At 42.3% G+C, this 13,563-nt stretch overlaps 1 protein-coding gene across 5 annotated transcripts in view; it reads left to right on the plus strand.

Annotated features, from left to right (window-relative positions):
* Positions 1 to 13,563, plus strand: part of LOC144060877 (obscurin-like protein 1) — a 32,673-nt gene that overhangs the window by 18,081 nt on the left and 1,029 nt on the right. For 3 of the 5 annotated variants that reach the window (XM_077580783.1, XM_077580788.1, XM_077580784.1), the window contains exons 24-37: positions 74 to 349; positions 426 to 701; positions 769 to 1,044; positions 1,136 to 1,405; positions 1,525 to 1,791; positions 1,865 to 2,134; positions 2,864 to 3,130; positions 5,485 to 5,751; positions 7,588 to 7,700; positions 8,272 to 8,425; positions 9,855 to 10,016; positions 10,090 to 10,194; positions 10,799 to 11,065; positions 11,490 to 11,759. In XM_077580783.1, the coding sequence (XP_077436909.1) occupies positions 74 to 349; positions 426 to 701; positions 769 to 1,044; positions 1,136 to 1,405; positions 1,525 to 1,791; positions 1,865 to 2,134; positions 2,864 to 3,130; positions 5,485 to 5,751; positions 7,588 to 7,700; positions 8,272 to 8,425; positions 9,855 to 10,016; positions 10,090 to 10,194; positions 10,799 to 11,065; positions 11,490 to 11,759 (3,240 nt within the window). Of the gene's footprint in view, positions 1 to 73; positions 350 to 425; positions 702 to 768; positions 1,045 to 1,135; positions 1,406 to 1,524; positions 1,792 to 1,864; positions 2,135 to 2,863; positions 3,131 to 5,484; positions 5,752 to 7,587; positions 7,701 to 8,271; positions 8,426 to 9,854; positions 10,017 to 10,089; positions 10,195 to 10,798; positions 11,066 to 11,489; positions 11,760 to 12,898; positions 13,325 to 13,563 lie in introns of those variants that run through there. The other 2 variants (XM_077580785.1, XM_077580787.1) reach the window with 2 other exon arrangements.

The raw sequence follows: 13,563 nt of genomic DNA on the forward strand, positions 1-13,563 counted from the left end.
AGTCAAAAAAAAACTTTACAGGATGAAACGTATTAAGTTCAAGTGTGTCTCACCACATTTTATACGTTCACAGAGCCTCCTGTCCGTTTTGTCCGTCCACGAAAAATAGTAAACAGACTTGAAAAAGTGCTCGGCGAGTCCTTGGTCCTGGACTGTGAGGTGTCTAGGCCGAACGCTGTGGTTCTCTGGAAGAGGAACGGAGAAGAAGTGGAAGACTCCAATAACGTCACCGTCGCGGAAGACGGTGTAGTGCGTCAATTAACAGTTCACTCGCTGACTATCAAGGATGTTGGTATATATGTCTGCGACGCAAAAGATGACGTGATGGATTTTCACGTTAAAGTGAAAGGTAGTCATTCCGTTATTAAGTTTGTCATAAAATTATTGAATGTGTCGTTTTAATGTCTCTTCTCGTTTCTTTTCAGAGTTGCCTATACAAATTATTGGCAAAACCGATGCTAAAACAGAAAAGCAATTCCTAGTGTCTGATGACATAATTCTAGTGTGTGAACTGTCCAGACCAAACGCATCCGCCACTTGGTACAAAAATGGTCAACCGATCGACGAGACCGAGCGATACTGTAGCGAAGAGCAGGGCGTTTTCCGATCGTTGGTCGTTCTGAACGCTTCGCTGGAGGATTCAGGAGAGTACACGTGCGATGCGGTGGATGATAAGATGGTCTTCCATATTACAGTCGCAGGTAATTCAATTCCATTATTACGTTATCCGAGCAGGAAGACATTCACCGCTCTGGTCTTTTCTTTTAGAGCCTCCAGTCAAAATTGTCGGAAATTCTGGTCACCCGGAGCATCACATTTTACTGGCAGGGGAAGAACTTATTTTAGAGTGTGAGGTGTCTCGGCCAAATGCCACCGTTCAGTGGCTACGGAATGGCGAGATACTGAAACCGGACACCCGCGTTAAGATTTACAGCCACGACGTCATGAGGAAGCTTGTTCTCTCCGGTCTTCAGCCGTCGGACTCTGGAAAATATGTTTGTGATGCCGCAGATGACAAGCTAATTACAATTGTTGAGGTGCAGGGTAAGATGAGAAGAGGAATATTTTCATATACAATCTGAACAACTTGAATTGGATCGAAATGATCATTGTTGTTTTTTTCTCACCCATGCAGAGATACCAGTCAAGTTTGTGAACAAAAAGGCAACTAATAAAATCTTAGCCTATGAAAATGAGAGCGTAACACTGTGTGCTGTCGTTAGCCGAGACAAAGCTAACGTGCGCTGGCTGAAAGATGGCCAACTACTGAACAAGGACAACATTCACATCTCCAGCGAGGGTAATACCCACAAGCTCACCATTAATCCCCTGCAGCTGTCAGATTCTGGAGACTATGTCTGTGATGCAAACACAGATGATATGTATTTCAGTCTTTTTGTCAAAGGTAAGAATTTGACACCCGCTAATCTAAAGGAGCTCCCCGTTTGCATCATAAATATTTCCTTGATGATAACTGTCACCAAGTTAATTTCTCTGAAATGATATTCTACACATCCTGGTCAGAAATGAAGGTGAAATTCATCCGACCGCTGGAGAACCTGGCGTCTCTGAAGGGCAGCAGCCTCACGTTACGATGTGAGATCAATAAGCCAAAAGGAGACGTCCAGTGGCTGAGAGATGGCCGGGAGATCTCGCCAAGTCGTCGTTACCGAATACGGGCGCAAGGTCGAGAGCGAAGCTTTACGATCTTTGAAGCGCTTGAAGAAGATGCAGGCGAATATGCCTGTGAAAGCACCGATGACAGAACCTCAGCCACCGTCACTGTCAACAGTAAGTAGATGGAAAAAATCATTCAAGCTTTTTTTGAAAAACATGTTTGAAAATGATCTTTCTTTGCTTGCAGCCCCCCGCGTGGTGGAGTTCATAGCGGAACTCCGTAACATCACGGTTTGCGAAAGGGAAGACGCGGTATTTAAGTGTGTGGTTTCACCGGCAGACGCTCAGCTGGTGTGGCGCCTGAATGGCAAGCAGGTAGCCTTGAATGAGCGCAGCGTGGCTTCCAGCAATGGACTCTGCCACATGCTGTGTATCCGCAACTGCGTGCTTTCTGATAGCGGCATCGTGACAGCTGATGCGGAGGGATTGCTATCAAAGGCTGAACTCCAGGTTCAAGGTGAGTGTCCTTTGCCTCTATAAATGAAGTGTTTACAAATCTTATTCCTTTTGCATTGTTCTATACAAAAACATTGGCTGGCATATCTGATTCCAATCAGATTCCTCGCCAAATTTTTAGGGCTGACTGTCCACCCTGTTTTTAGCAAGTGTCCAAATAGGGTCTGACCCTGTTCAGATTAGGCCACTTTTTTGGGGGGGAAGAGCTCGACCTCAGTATTATTCACTCGGCAGCCTTCCTGAGTCAACATGTCATCATCATCGCTCTCTTTGTGTGTGTGTGTGTGAGTTTTTGTTTTTTTATTATTCTGAAATTTATTATAAATCCCAGACCCTTCACCTTAACCGGATACTTTAGAGTCCCCGCCAAAGTCATGAAGTTGTCAGAAGACCAGAGGAAGGATCAAAGGAAAGAAAGACGAAACCATATGAAATCAAGCACCTACTAGACACCACCTACCACCCACAGAGTTACAAAACCAGAATCTTTCACCAACCCCAGAAACATCTACATTCCAACAGATTAGGGAGACCTCAAGAAACCAGAGGAAAGACTAAAGGAAGGAAGATAGAGACAAATTAGGCCACATTATTGGCCAAAATGAAAGGTTGCTTTAGCAATGAAATTCTTGAAATTGCCAAACAGGGCATTGCAATACTCAGAAATGTGCCAAATTGTGCAAGCGTTAATCCTGGTGAGTCATACATTTGTTTTTCGGTCTTTTTTCAGAACAGCAGGTGACATTCACCAAGAAGATGTTGCCGGTTACAGCTGAGGAATACGGCGACGCCGCCCTGGAGGTGGAGGTGAGCCACGATTGCAGGGAAGTGCAGTGGATGAGGCAAGGGGTGCTGATCCACCCCGGGGCCAAATACACCCTGAAACACGAGGGCCGCAAGCACAGCCTGACCATCCACAAATTGGCCCCGTCCGACCGAGGCTCCTACAGCTGCGAGAGCCTTCACGACTGCACGCAAGCCCAGCTCACGGTGGAACGTGAGTGCGCGCGTCTCGTCGCCGTGCCAGCGCTCTTGTTTATTTACCTCCGTTGCTGACAGTATTCACAATTCTGTCCTTGAAGTGGACACCCACAATTTTGCAGGGGCGTCAATCCACCACTATTATACTTTCTAGACAATTGAACGTACCTGCACATAAGATGCACCCAATATATCGATACATATATTACATATATAGGACACACTGGACTATAGGATGCAGGTGTCCAACAAGGTGATAATAATTTGGGACTTTTTGTTAGAGTTGTTTTTTATTCTGTTTTGACTTTTGTTTTTTTAAATTCAGTTAGTTTTAAGTATTTTTTAGAACAAGTTTGTTAGATTTTATTCTGGTTTTTCTTAGTGCGTTGTTTTAGATGAGTTCTTATTAGTTTTTTTTCTTAATATATGGAGATGGGGGCAACATTGTTTAATAAAGTAAACTACAATTCTGTTTACCAAAATCAAATATATTTTAAATGAATGGAGCATGATATTAATTAACAAAGATAAAAAATATTTATTTATTTAATTATGTATGTTTTTATTATTCTTTATTAGTTTTAATTTTTTTGTAAAAGCATTTGTCCTTCTTTTTTTTACGATCGTCAAGACCTTGGTATTAATAATAAATGTTTAATTAAGACAGTGGTCTGCGGTTATAGGTGAAAAATCTTTTAGAGGATAATGGTAGATTCATTTAATTAGCGATGCGAAGAGCAAAATTCAAAAAGGGAAAATGTAATTTTTTTCCTCGTAAAAGGAACCAGAAAGATATGATTTAATTTTCTCTTGGTTCCTTTTCATTTAAATTGTGTGTTTGGACAGCAACGTAAGCAGTGTGAGTTTTTTTTTTAATGAAATGACGCATTTTGGCAAAAAAAGGTTGAAAAACATTTTTTTCCAAAGTAAGGAATGTTGAAGTGGCGCGGGTAGCACACATAGAGGGGAGGGATGGAAATTGGGCACAAACGGGTGGACATGGGGAGGACACACAACAACACACACACACCGACACTACACTTCACGACAAACAAAATGGAACGGAGACACTGCTCCCGAGTCCCAACTGCTCCCGAGTCCCAACTGCTCCCGAGTCCCAACTGTAAAAGTGACACCCGAGCGAATACTGACTACACAAAATAGGGACACTATTGTCATGGCGAACACTAACGAGTCATGGATGATGAGCGGATAGACAAATTATGGCGAACGGCGCACTACACGAAAGACATGCAGCAACAAAAAAGGCATCGGGACTGCCTGGGATTGGTTGGTGGAACAAAAAAAGCAAGCGAGGACAAGCAAAGGCGGAGGCAACAAGAGGCTTTTATTGAGCTGGCACACCTGAAGCCAATGCGCTAATTAGTGCTCCTCCCTTGCACCGATTGGTGGCCTGGGCCGGGGACGAGGACCACCAACACACGCACACGATCCAGCACTCAACAAAAAAAAAAAAAAGGAGAAAGTACTGATCCTCTGTCTGTTTTCAAACATAGCGAGTAAAGGTAAAAAGAAAAGTCAATACTCAAACAAAGTACAGTAACCAAGTATGTGTACTTAGTTACCTGAACTTCCATCCCACCGCTGGCTATAAGAAATGCTGAGCATGTTGCTGGCTGTGTGAAAAAAACAAAAAAAACAAGCCGATGACAGTTTCAGGGATGGCAACGATCAGCGCCACACACACAAGCCCCGTAAACGCGATCATTCCTATGAAGTTCTGCCCGTAGCGTGACTTAAGGTCTTTTCTTTCATCACTCGGGAAGGGGAAAGTCAGGACCTCGGGCCGCTGGCAGCGCCAATGAATTTGGATCTCCCCTCGTTGCTTCTAAATTTACACCCTGGCCTTCAAAACGAAGGTTGTTGTCATCGGGTCTCCAAAATAAACACTTCTTTTTTTTTCCACAGGGAACGGCGGTCTATGTTAGAATCCATGAAAAATGTTGGCAGATTCGAAGTCGGCTTTTGTGTAAAGCTCCGGACTCAGATGACCAAAATATCAACATGATTCTCATAAAGACTGCTGCATGCAAAACAGAACCCGGGTCAGCAATATGGACGCCGGACGTGGTTTTTACCTTAGTTCGTGTGCCCCCACTAGTCGAAACACGGTATTATGATGAATATTGCTTACATGGAATAAGGATTAGGCGGCTGAATCCATTTGTGTTGAGCCATCTCAGCGTGCAGCCATTTTGACATTATATCGCCCTCTGCTGTCGACTGAGATTGACGTCAAAATGCCCTCGGCCTCTCAGTGTGAACATCGCGGCGAACCTGTTTTTTGTTTTTGGTCACGTGATGTTTTGCATTTTTGAATTTGACGTTTGATCGGTGTTCTCTTTGCAGCTCGAAATGTCACAATCAAGAAGGGCCTGAGCGACCTGAAAACCATGGAGAGAGAAACGGCCACCTTGGAGGTGGAGCTGTCCCATCCCAACGTGGGCGGCACGTGGTGGCGAAACGGAAGCCAGCTCAAGCTGACCAGTCACTTCCGCATGAGCGCCAAAGGACACGCCCACAGCTTGACCATTTGCAACCTGTCGGTGGAAGACACGGCCACCTTCATGTTCTGCGCCGGGAAGCTGAAAACGTCGGCCAGGCTCGTTGTCAAGGGTAGGCCATTTGAAGATTAAGACCGGGATTTACGCCGCTCGCCTTAGAGGCCATTTTAGTGCCGCGGGGCTGTCAAACTCCTTCTTGTCACAGTTGTGCTTTCCATCAGAGGCCTCTTGTGACTTTGAAACCATAGAAATGTTTAAGCATATTAAAAGGTGCAGCAATTTACTCATTCACTCGCAGCCATTTTCACTGAAGCAACCTCCTTCGCTCCCGGCTGTTTTACTGGATTTGGACTGATTTGGCAAGGCCCGCCGAATATTGTGTTGTATTGCTGTAAAAACATGGAACATACCAAAAGAAAGAAAGAGTATTTTCTGTTAATCTGTTTCCGTTTTGCAGCAATTAGCATTGAAATATAGCCAAGTTTCATCAATTTTCACATTCCTCTTGAAAACACTGGGAAAAAGAGCTTTTTGCAACATGGCCCTGGCTGATCTCTTATACTCTACTGCCGCCTACTGGCCAATATTTTTCCCTTTTAATAACGAAAATTGCTCTTCATGTCAGTAGCTGCAGCCTTCTGTATGCTCTTGCTTAAACAAACAAATATTTAAAAAAAAAACGTGTAAACATTTTGGGAGTGAAGGATTTTAAAAAAAAAATACAGTTTTTTAACATTTTTGGGATTGAATGAGTTAATCAACTAATTGATTACTAAATTAAGCAAGAACTATTCTGATAATCGATTAATTGACACAATTCAGAGTTGTGGCGATGTAGTGTTAAACTGTTTTCAAGTTTTCCCGATTTTTTTGTGTGGGAAAGCGAAAACGCGTGAATCACACCTCCCTCATATGAACATTTGGCCTGCTTTGTTTGCGTCAGCAGTTGCGACATGGATTGGCAAGATAGCTTTGCCTTCAATTCTACGGAGAGTCCACTGTTGCGGCCACTTAAGAGTGCCTCGTTGTTAGCCACGAGTGTGCGTATGAGAGAGGTAAAAATATTCAAATCATTCAAATTTAGTGAGGTTGTTAACAGCACTCCTATGTGCTGTGTCAAATTTAGTCACTGGCGCCCTCTTGTGGCCGTTGTACTATAAGGAAGCACACAGTATATTTATGTTGATGGGTTATATTAATGCTCAAAGTGCATTATTTGTGTGTTGCTATCAACATTTCGTCTTTATTTGCTAACTCAATTTGGGTGTCATGATGACTTCAAATGACGAATGTTAAGAGAACTTTGGGCTTCTTGGAAAAATGCCTTCTCTGTTCAAGTGGCTGGACCCAAAAATGTCAAGACCTCAGACTGGCAGCTGAAGTGGTCCACTCAGCGTATGCCAAATGACAGACGACAGGGAGGCTGGATAAGAGAATGGAGTGGCGCTTTGGGTTGGCCAGCGCCACCTTTTGTCCCGGCTCACGTTCCAAACACAAAATAGCCTGGCATGACCCAGTGAAAAGCGGCAGCTTTTCTGTCAGCTGCCAGTTGAACCTCACGCTGTCAAAAAGAATCCAGTCGCTGCCAAGTCATCCCGTTGAGACTTTCATCCGCTTGATGACAACCGGATCACGATGTCATTGCACGGAATTATGCACAATTTCACTGAATGGATACTTTCAGTTATGATCAGAATATTTGGATATTTTTCGGCAACGCTGGACATGTTTTGTAAATAACTTAGTCCTAACTTTACATCGAAGCAAAATAGTACCCAAAACGAAACCAAAATGATGACCGGCTTCCTGTTCGATTTCCGTCTTGGATCCTTGAGACGTTTTAGTATGTCGTGACGGACATGTCATTCGAATTTGGTGCAACTGGTGTCAGGTACAAATTCTTTCAAACCTCTCTGGGAACGCTACTGACCTTGCCGTCTCTCTCCAGAACCTCCCGTGACAATTTTCCGAAAATTAGAGGAGCAGAAAATCCCCGAGGGATCGGTCGTCTCCATTGAATGTGAACTGTCGAGGCCCAATGTGGACGTTAAGTGGATGAAGGCGAGTATTACTCTCAGATATCGTCAATAAAAGCCAAATTTGTGCCTCACGAACCGACGCTAATGCAGTTTTCCGCATTGTGGGACTGATAAAGATGACTTCATCGAATGCAAAATCAGAATTACAGTAAATATTTGGCTGTAAGGAAAAACATAGTATGGCTGAGTATACTGATGACGACGTATTCTTACACAACTGCACTAATTCATTCATCATTTGCTATTGGATGAAAATCCAACTTTTAACGGAGTGGGACATTGACGGAAATAAATTGACAGGAGCCAGAAATTGGTTCTTAGAAACGTCAGCAAATGGGTTCCACAATTAAAACTTTTTTTTTGTTTTTGATTTTGAATAAAACATTTCAAAGTTACCAATGGCGGACGGAGTAAGAATACTTTGCCAGCTCAGTTTTTGCTGCAATAACTGTTTTGTATTTAATTGCTTTTTATTATGATGGCCTAGAAGTGTTTTTCTAGATTTATTGTCATTAGGACTTTGCTACTGTGATAGCGTTACGTTCTCCATCTGCTCTCTGTTGTTTAGTTTTTTTTTTTGTCATCCTCTTCAGAACGGCGTTGAGGTGAAGCCGGGCAAAAACGTGCGCGTTTACACCATCGGGAGGAAACGATTTCTGCAGATCACCAAATGTCTTGTCAGCGATTCTGGCATGTACACCTGTGATGCCGGAGAAGCGGCTACGAGCGCCACTGTGGAGGTCTACGGTAAAGTCTGCTGCCTATAGCCTGGTCTATGTCCACAAGAGTTGGGTATTTGTTGTATTTCAAAAAAATGAAAAAAAAAGACAATCACAATCTATCCAAACATGATGTCTGTATATTGCTGATAGTGTTTCAGGGTCCTGAGGTCAATAAAGTGTTGAGAAATAAGTAACACTGGTAAGACCAAGCGCGGCGTTACACCAGGGCTTGCGGGTCAAAAACAAGTGCAGCCCCTCCCTCATTTTATTTTGAAATATTTTCTGGGCAGATATTTTCAAATGGCTTTACAACTACGATCGAACATACATGGAGGCTAAATGCTAAAAAAAAAAAAAATCCCATAATGCCACAGGGTATTGACACATACCCAGCGGCATTCTGGGAAAAAAAATGCTGAATGGTAAATCATGCACTGCAGACGTAATAATAATAAACAATGTTTACCTCATTTTCAAACGTATGATATCGTGTAGGCCAAATGCAAGAAAAGAAATCGCATCGTGTGCAAGTCAATACACCGAGACATTTGGGGATTTTTTTCCTTCCTTTTATATATTGACCTTTTCGAAATGGGAGGGGGTACATATATGTACCAACATGTTTTTAGCATTTAGCCTACAATTGTGTTTGAATGTACTTGCAAAACATTTGAACGTATTTGCCAGTCAAAAATGTTGACTTCACGTTGGCACGTTCACGCTTCTGTAGGGTAGGACTGAATACCACGAGAAAAACTCAGCTTGACAAATAGTAGTCAATCAATCAATCAAAACCTTTATTTTACCAGGAAATGAAGCCCACTGAGTGTGCGGTGGCCGCCTACCTTCCAAATGTATACATCGAAATACATGCTGTATACATTGTGGCGATGCATGAAAAAAAAATTATAATAAATGGACTGAAGATGTTGCCTGACATTCAGTATTCCTTTTGACAGAAGTGTATTCTTCACAGTGCAAAGGCGGCACAGCATTTGATATCAAGTAAGCTTACTTTACTCCTGAAACTTGACATCTTTCAACCTTCACAAGTGCTCAATATCAGCTGTCAAATCCTCAGTCGCCGCCAATTTCACTTGCAACGGCATTCAAGTGGTAAGTGCTTGGCAGTGCGACCTCCAGTGGACAAACTGAGCAACAACAGCCACTTTGATCGAAAAATAGACGTCATGAAGTTTTTTTTTTTTAATCATTTACTAATGCTGTGCTTTCCATTGAGAAAACCTCACCAATGATCAGCTAACATGCGCTAACTCACTCAACATTACAGTTCATCTCACCTGCTGGGAATTACGGTCGCATTGACACAGTAGCGGTACCGGGAGCGACACCGTGTGCTGCTCTGGTCCGCAAAAAGCAACACAAACTGTCAATGAGGGAAGGAGAATCTCATGTTAATCATAAAGACAACTGGCTGAAATATCCATTTACAGAACGAGAGCTGCTGGTGGTGCAGGGCCTCGAGGATTTAAGCATCGGCGAAGATCAGAACGCCGTCTTTGTTTGTGAGATCTCAGTGGAAGACGTGCCGGGAGAATGGTACAAAAACGGCCAGATGATCCATCAGACCAGTACCATCAAGACCCGACAGGAAGGTCAGTGCAACTGTTTGAGAATTTCTCAAGTTCAAACACGTTTCAATTTGCTGCTTTATTCTTGACATTTCAGGGACCAAACACTTTCTCCTGATGTGCAACGTGCGGCCTGAGGACTCCGGGGAGATCAAATTTGCTGCCAGACATGTGGACTCCGTTGCCAAGTTGCAGGTGAAAGGTAAACTTCTTGCCATGACTACTTTCCTTGTTTTTTTCTTTTCCATATCAAAACGGCCAAACTAAACTAGTGATGGACCCATATGGTTTTCTCAAGGCTGATACCGATTATAAAATTTTAAATTATGCAAGTAATTAACTGATTAGTAAAAGAAGAGGATGATCGTGTGCTGTGAATAAAAAAATTAAAAAAAAAAATAACACAACAGGTGCTCTTTAAATTTGGCGGGCAAGAAATTTTGACAAAAAAAGCCTTTTTAATTAAGTGATTAATCAAAATTCTAAGATGTGATTAATCTGATTAAAAAATATAATCGTTTGATAAATCCATAAATGAAAAGTATCTCACTGAGCGACAAATGCATGCGAATGTAACTCATTTGGGGAATATGATGGAAATTATATGCGACAAGTAAAAAACTGTATGAGAACATTTTAAAATCATGATGAAAATTCGCTACGTTCACAAGCATTCACCGCTCAGTGAGATAGCAGCTTTATCGGCTTTCAGATTCGTAAAAGGCCGATATTTGTCCAAATGCCAAATATCGTCCGGGCCGATAATCGGCCTATCCCGAAACTAAAGCCCAACGTGGACTTTCCAGAGATTCCCCTGAGCATCGTGAAGCCTCTGCAGGATAAAACGGCGCTGGAGAAGAGCCGCGTGATGTTGGACTGCACCGTGTCTAACCCGCGATGCAGCATCCGCTGGTACAAAGGCAGCAACGTCATCCTGCCCTCGGAGCGCTTCGAGATCAGCAGCGAGGGCTGCTATCGCAAGTTGATCATCCAGCAGGTGGCGCTGGACGACCAGGGCACCTACAGCATGCAGGTCGGGGAGTACACGTGCTCGGCAAAACTAACGGTGGAGGGTAAGAGGCGCTCATCGTGGCTGAATCACATGCTGTATATATATTTTATTTATTTATTTATTTTTTTGAAGTATATAACATCAATGTAACATCATCAACTCCATCCTAACAGTCAGCAGGAATTGAATGCATAGTCACAAAGTGTAACATTAGGTTCATCCAGGGGGGTGTCACTTATTTAGCAATGTGCACAGAAAGGCCAGAATCGTTAACGAGGTGATGTTTCTGAGCTTTATGTATTTCAAAGAGACCTCACTCTCAATTACGTTGTACTTTCTGGTGAAAGAAAGGTTTTGATTGATTGATTGATTGATTAATATCTACGTATCTGCTTCTACAGTAGTTAATGGATGGATGGGAGACAGTTCCTTTTTTTGGCCACTAGATGTCAGTGCCTACTTTGACACTCTTGACTTTTGTGCAGCTCAGCCTGTCGTGATGGTCCGAGAGCTGCGTGACTTTGAGGTGGCGGCCCCCAGCGAAGCGGTCTTCGAATGCGAGGTGTCCAGCCCCGCCCACAAGCCGCCCACGTGGAGCCTGAACGGGGAACCTGTGCAGCCCGGGGCTCAGGTGCGCCTGGAGAAGCTGGGCACCGTCCACAGGCTCACCCTCAAGCAAACCTCCACCGGCATGAACGGGCTGGTCGCATTCACTTGTGGAGAAGCCAAAAGCTCAGCTCAGCTCACCGTCTTGAGTAAGTCGTTTGTTTGAATAATATGAAGCATCAAAATGACCAGCCCAAACATTAGGTACACCCAAAACGGTCCACCTGTCCTACCGAGGCAAATCAATTACTGCCCGAGTGCAGTTCAATTGTATTTAACTTGAACATTTGCATTTCATTAAAAAAAAGAATTAACAACTTTTTGGGGTTTACAATTTTTTAAATTTAATTTATATGCTGTATACAGTCATTGATATTGTCAATATTTTGTTATGGGAGAATCAAGAGGAAAAAAAAGATTGAAAACACCTTGTTTAAGAAGATACAATACTAGAATACAATAATAATAATAATAAACTGCAATCAAATTCTAATAAAAGAAGACAAAAATATATCTTAGCTTAACATGATCAGATTGAGCAATTGTAACCTTGTAATCACTAAAAACATTTGAGTCAAAAATAACCGATAATAATAATACCGACCTAACTTGGGTCAGTTTGATCCAACTTTCTGGATTGTTTAGTAAAAAGCAACTTGTTTTGTTTGTTTCTACAAAACAACCCCCCACAAAGGTAGCCATTTTGTATGAAACAACTTCAAAAATGTGGTCGTTTTTTTTTTCAAAATAAGACAAAGTTGGGTCAAGTTGACCCAAAGTTAGTGGGTCGGTCCAATTTTTGAAACATCATTTTTAAAGATGGACAAGCAGTTGGGTCAAAAAGAACCCAATTTGGGTTATGAAAAAAAAAAAGGACTGATCCACTTTTGTATAAAACAACCGTAAAAAATGGGGTCATTTTTTATAAAACAACTCCTAAAAATGGTGTGATTTGGCCTCCACTGCGGCGCTTATAAATAGCGCGTGACACTTTTGGACGGGCGAGCGCCACATTTTGCAGATTGTGACGCGCGCTGAAAAGTTGTGCTCTATTTGTGGACGATGAAGGTCAGGCGCGAAATGGCTCACGCGACCCTCAACTTTGGAAACGTGCACGAGATCGCAAACAGCTTGTCATGCCGCATTAGCAAGAAAATAAACTTTCTACCAAAGCATTGAATGGTATTGAAATGAATTCAAATGTTTAGTCAACTTTTAAAAGTTTGTGCTGACTTGACGGAATGATTTTTTTTGGGAGTCAAATTCCTCCTGTGCTGAAACTTCGCAGGTGGTCCGTGAGCGACGTGAGCTGTCGTCAACCTTCAGACTTGCGTTCATCCTTTCATCTCTTGCTTAGCGTACTTTGTACGTGTGTTAAGTGGCAAAAAGGCTCCGATACAATCTCACGTGTTTTTATTTTGAAGTCGCTTGCCTTTTAGAAGCAAAAATTCCTGTTAGTTTATAAACTACGTTGCATTTAGTGTGTCCATTTTTCTTCTTGGGAACTGAAAAAGCACTTGGGAACGTCGTGTAAATAATGTGTGGGAACATTTTCAAATGTTATTTCAATAAATGAATGTTACAAATTGGTCTGGTTGATTTGAGTAATGCCATTTATACATAAAGATCCAGTTTCGTTTGCTTGTCAGGAACCAAAATCATTTGACTGGCTCAAAATGACACCCAATGTTTGAATAATTATCCCCAAATAGTCTTACGTTCGTTTCTTCGGAACGGCTGTAATGCTCCTGGCTTAGTTTGTTTTTCATGACATGAACAAATAAACGGCCTTGTTTGTTTATATCTTGTTGCTGTTTTTATTTAATCGTTTAATAAGATTACAAGTGAAGATATTTTCTCTTACTTAGTTTTATTGTAATGTATAATATTCACAAATATATTTTCCCAAAGGAAACATTATTTCAGACCAGGAAGCTTGACGTGCTGATGCTA

Source organism: Vanacampus margaritifer, chromosome 11, assembly GCF_051991255.1.
Source record: "Vanacampus margaritifer isolate UIUO_Vmar chromosome 11, RoL_Vmar_1.0, whole genome shotgun sequence".
NCBI lineage: Eukaryota > Metazoa > Chordata > Actinopteri > Syngnathiformes > Syngnathidae > Vanacampus > Vanacampus margaritifer.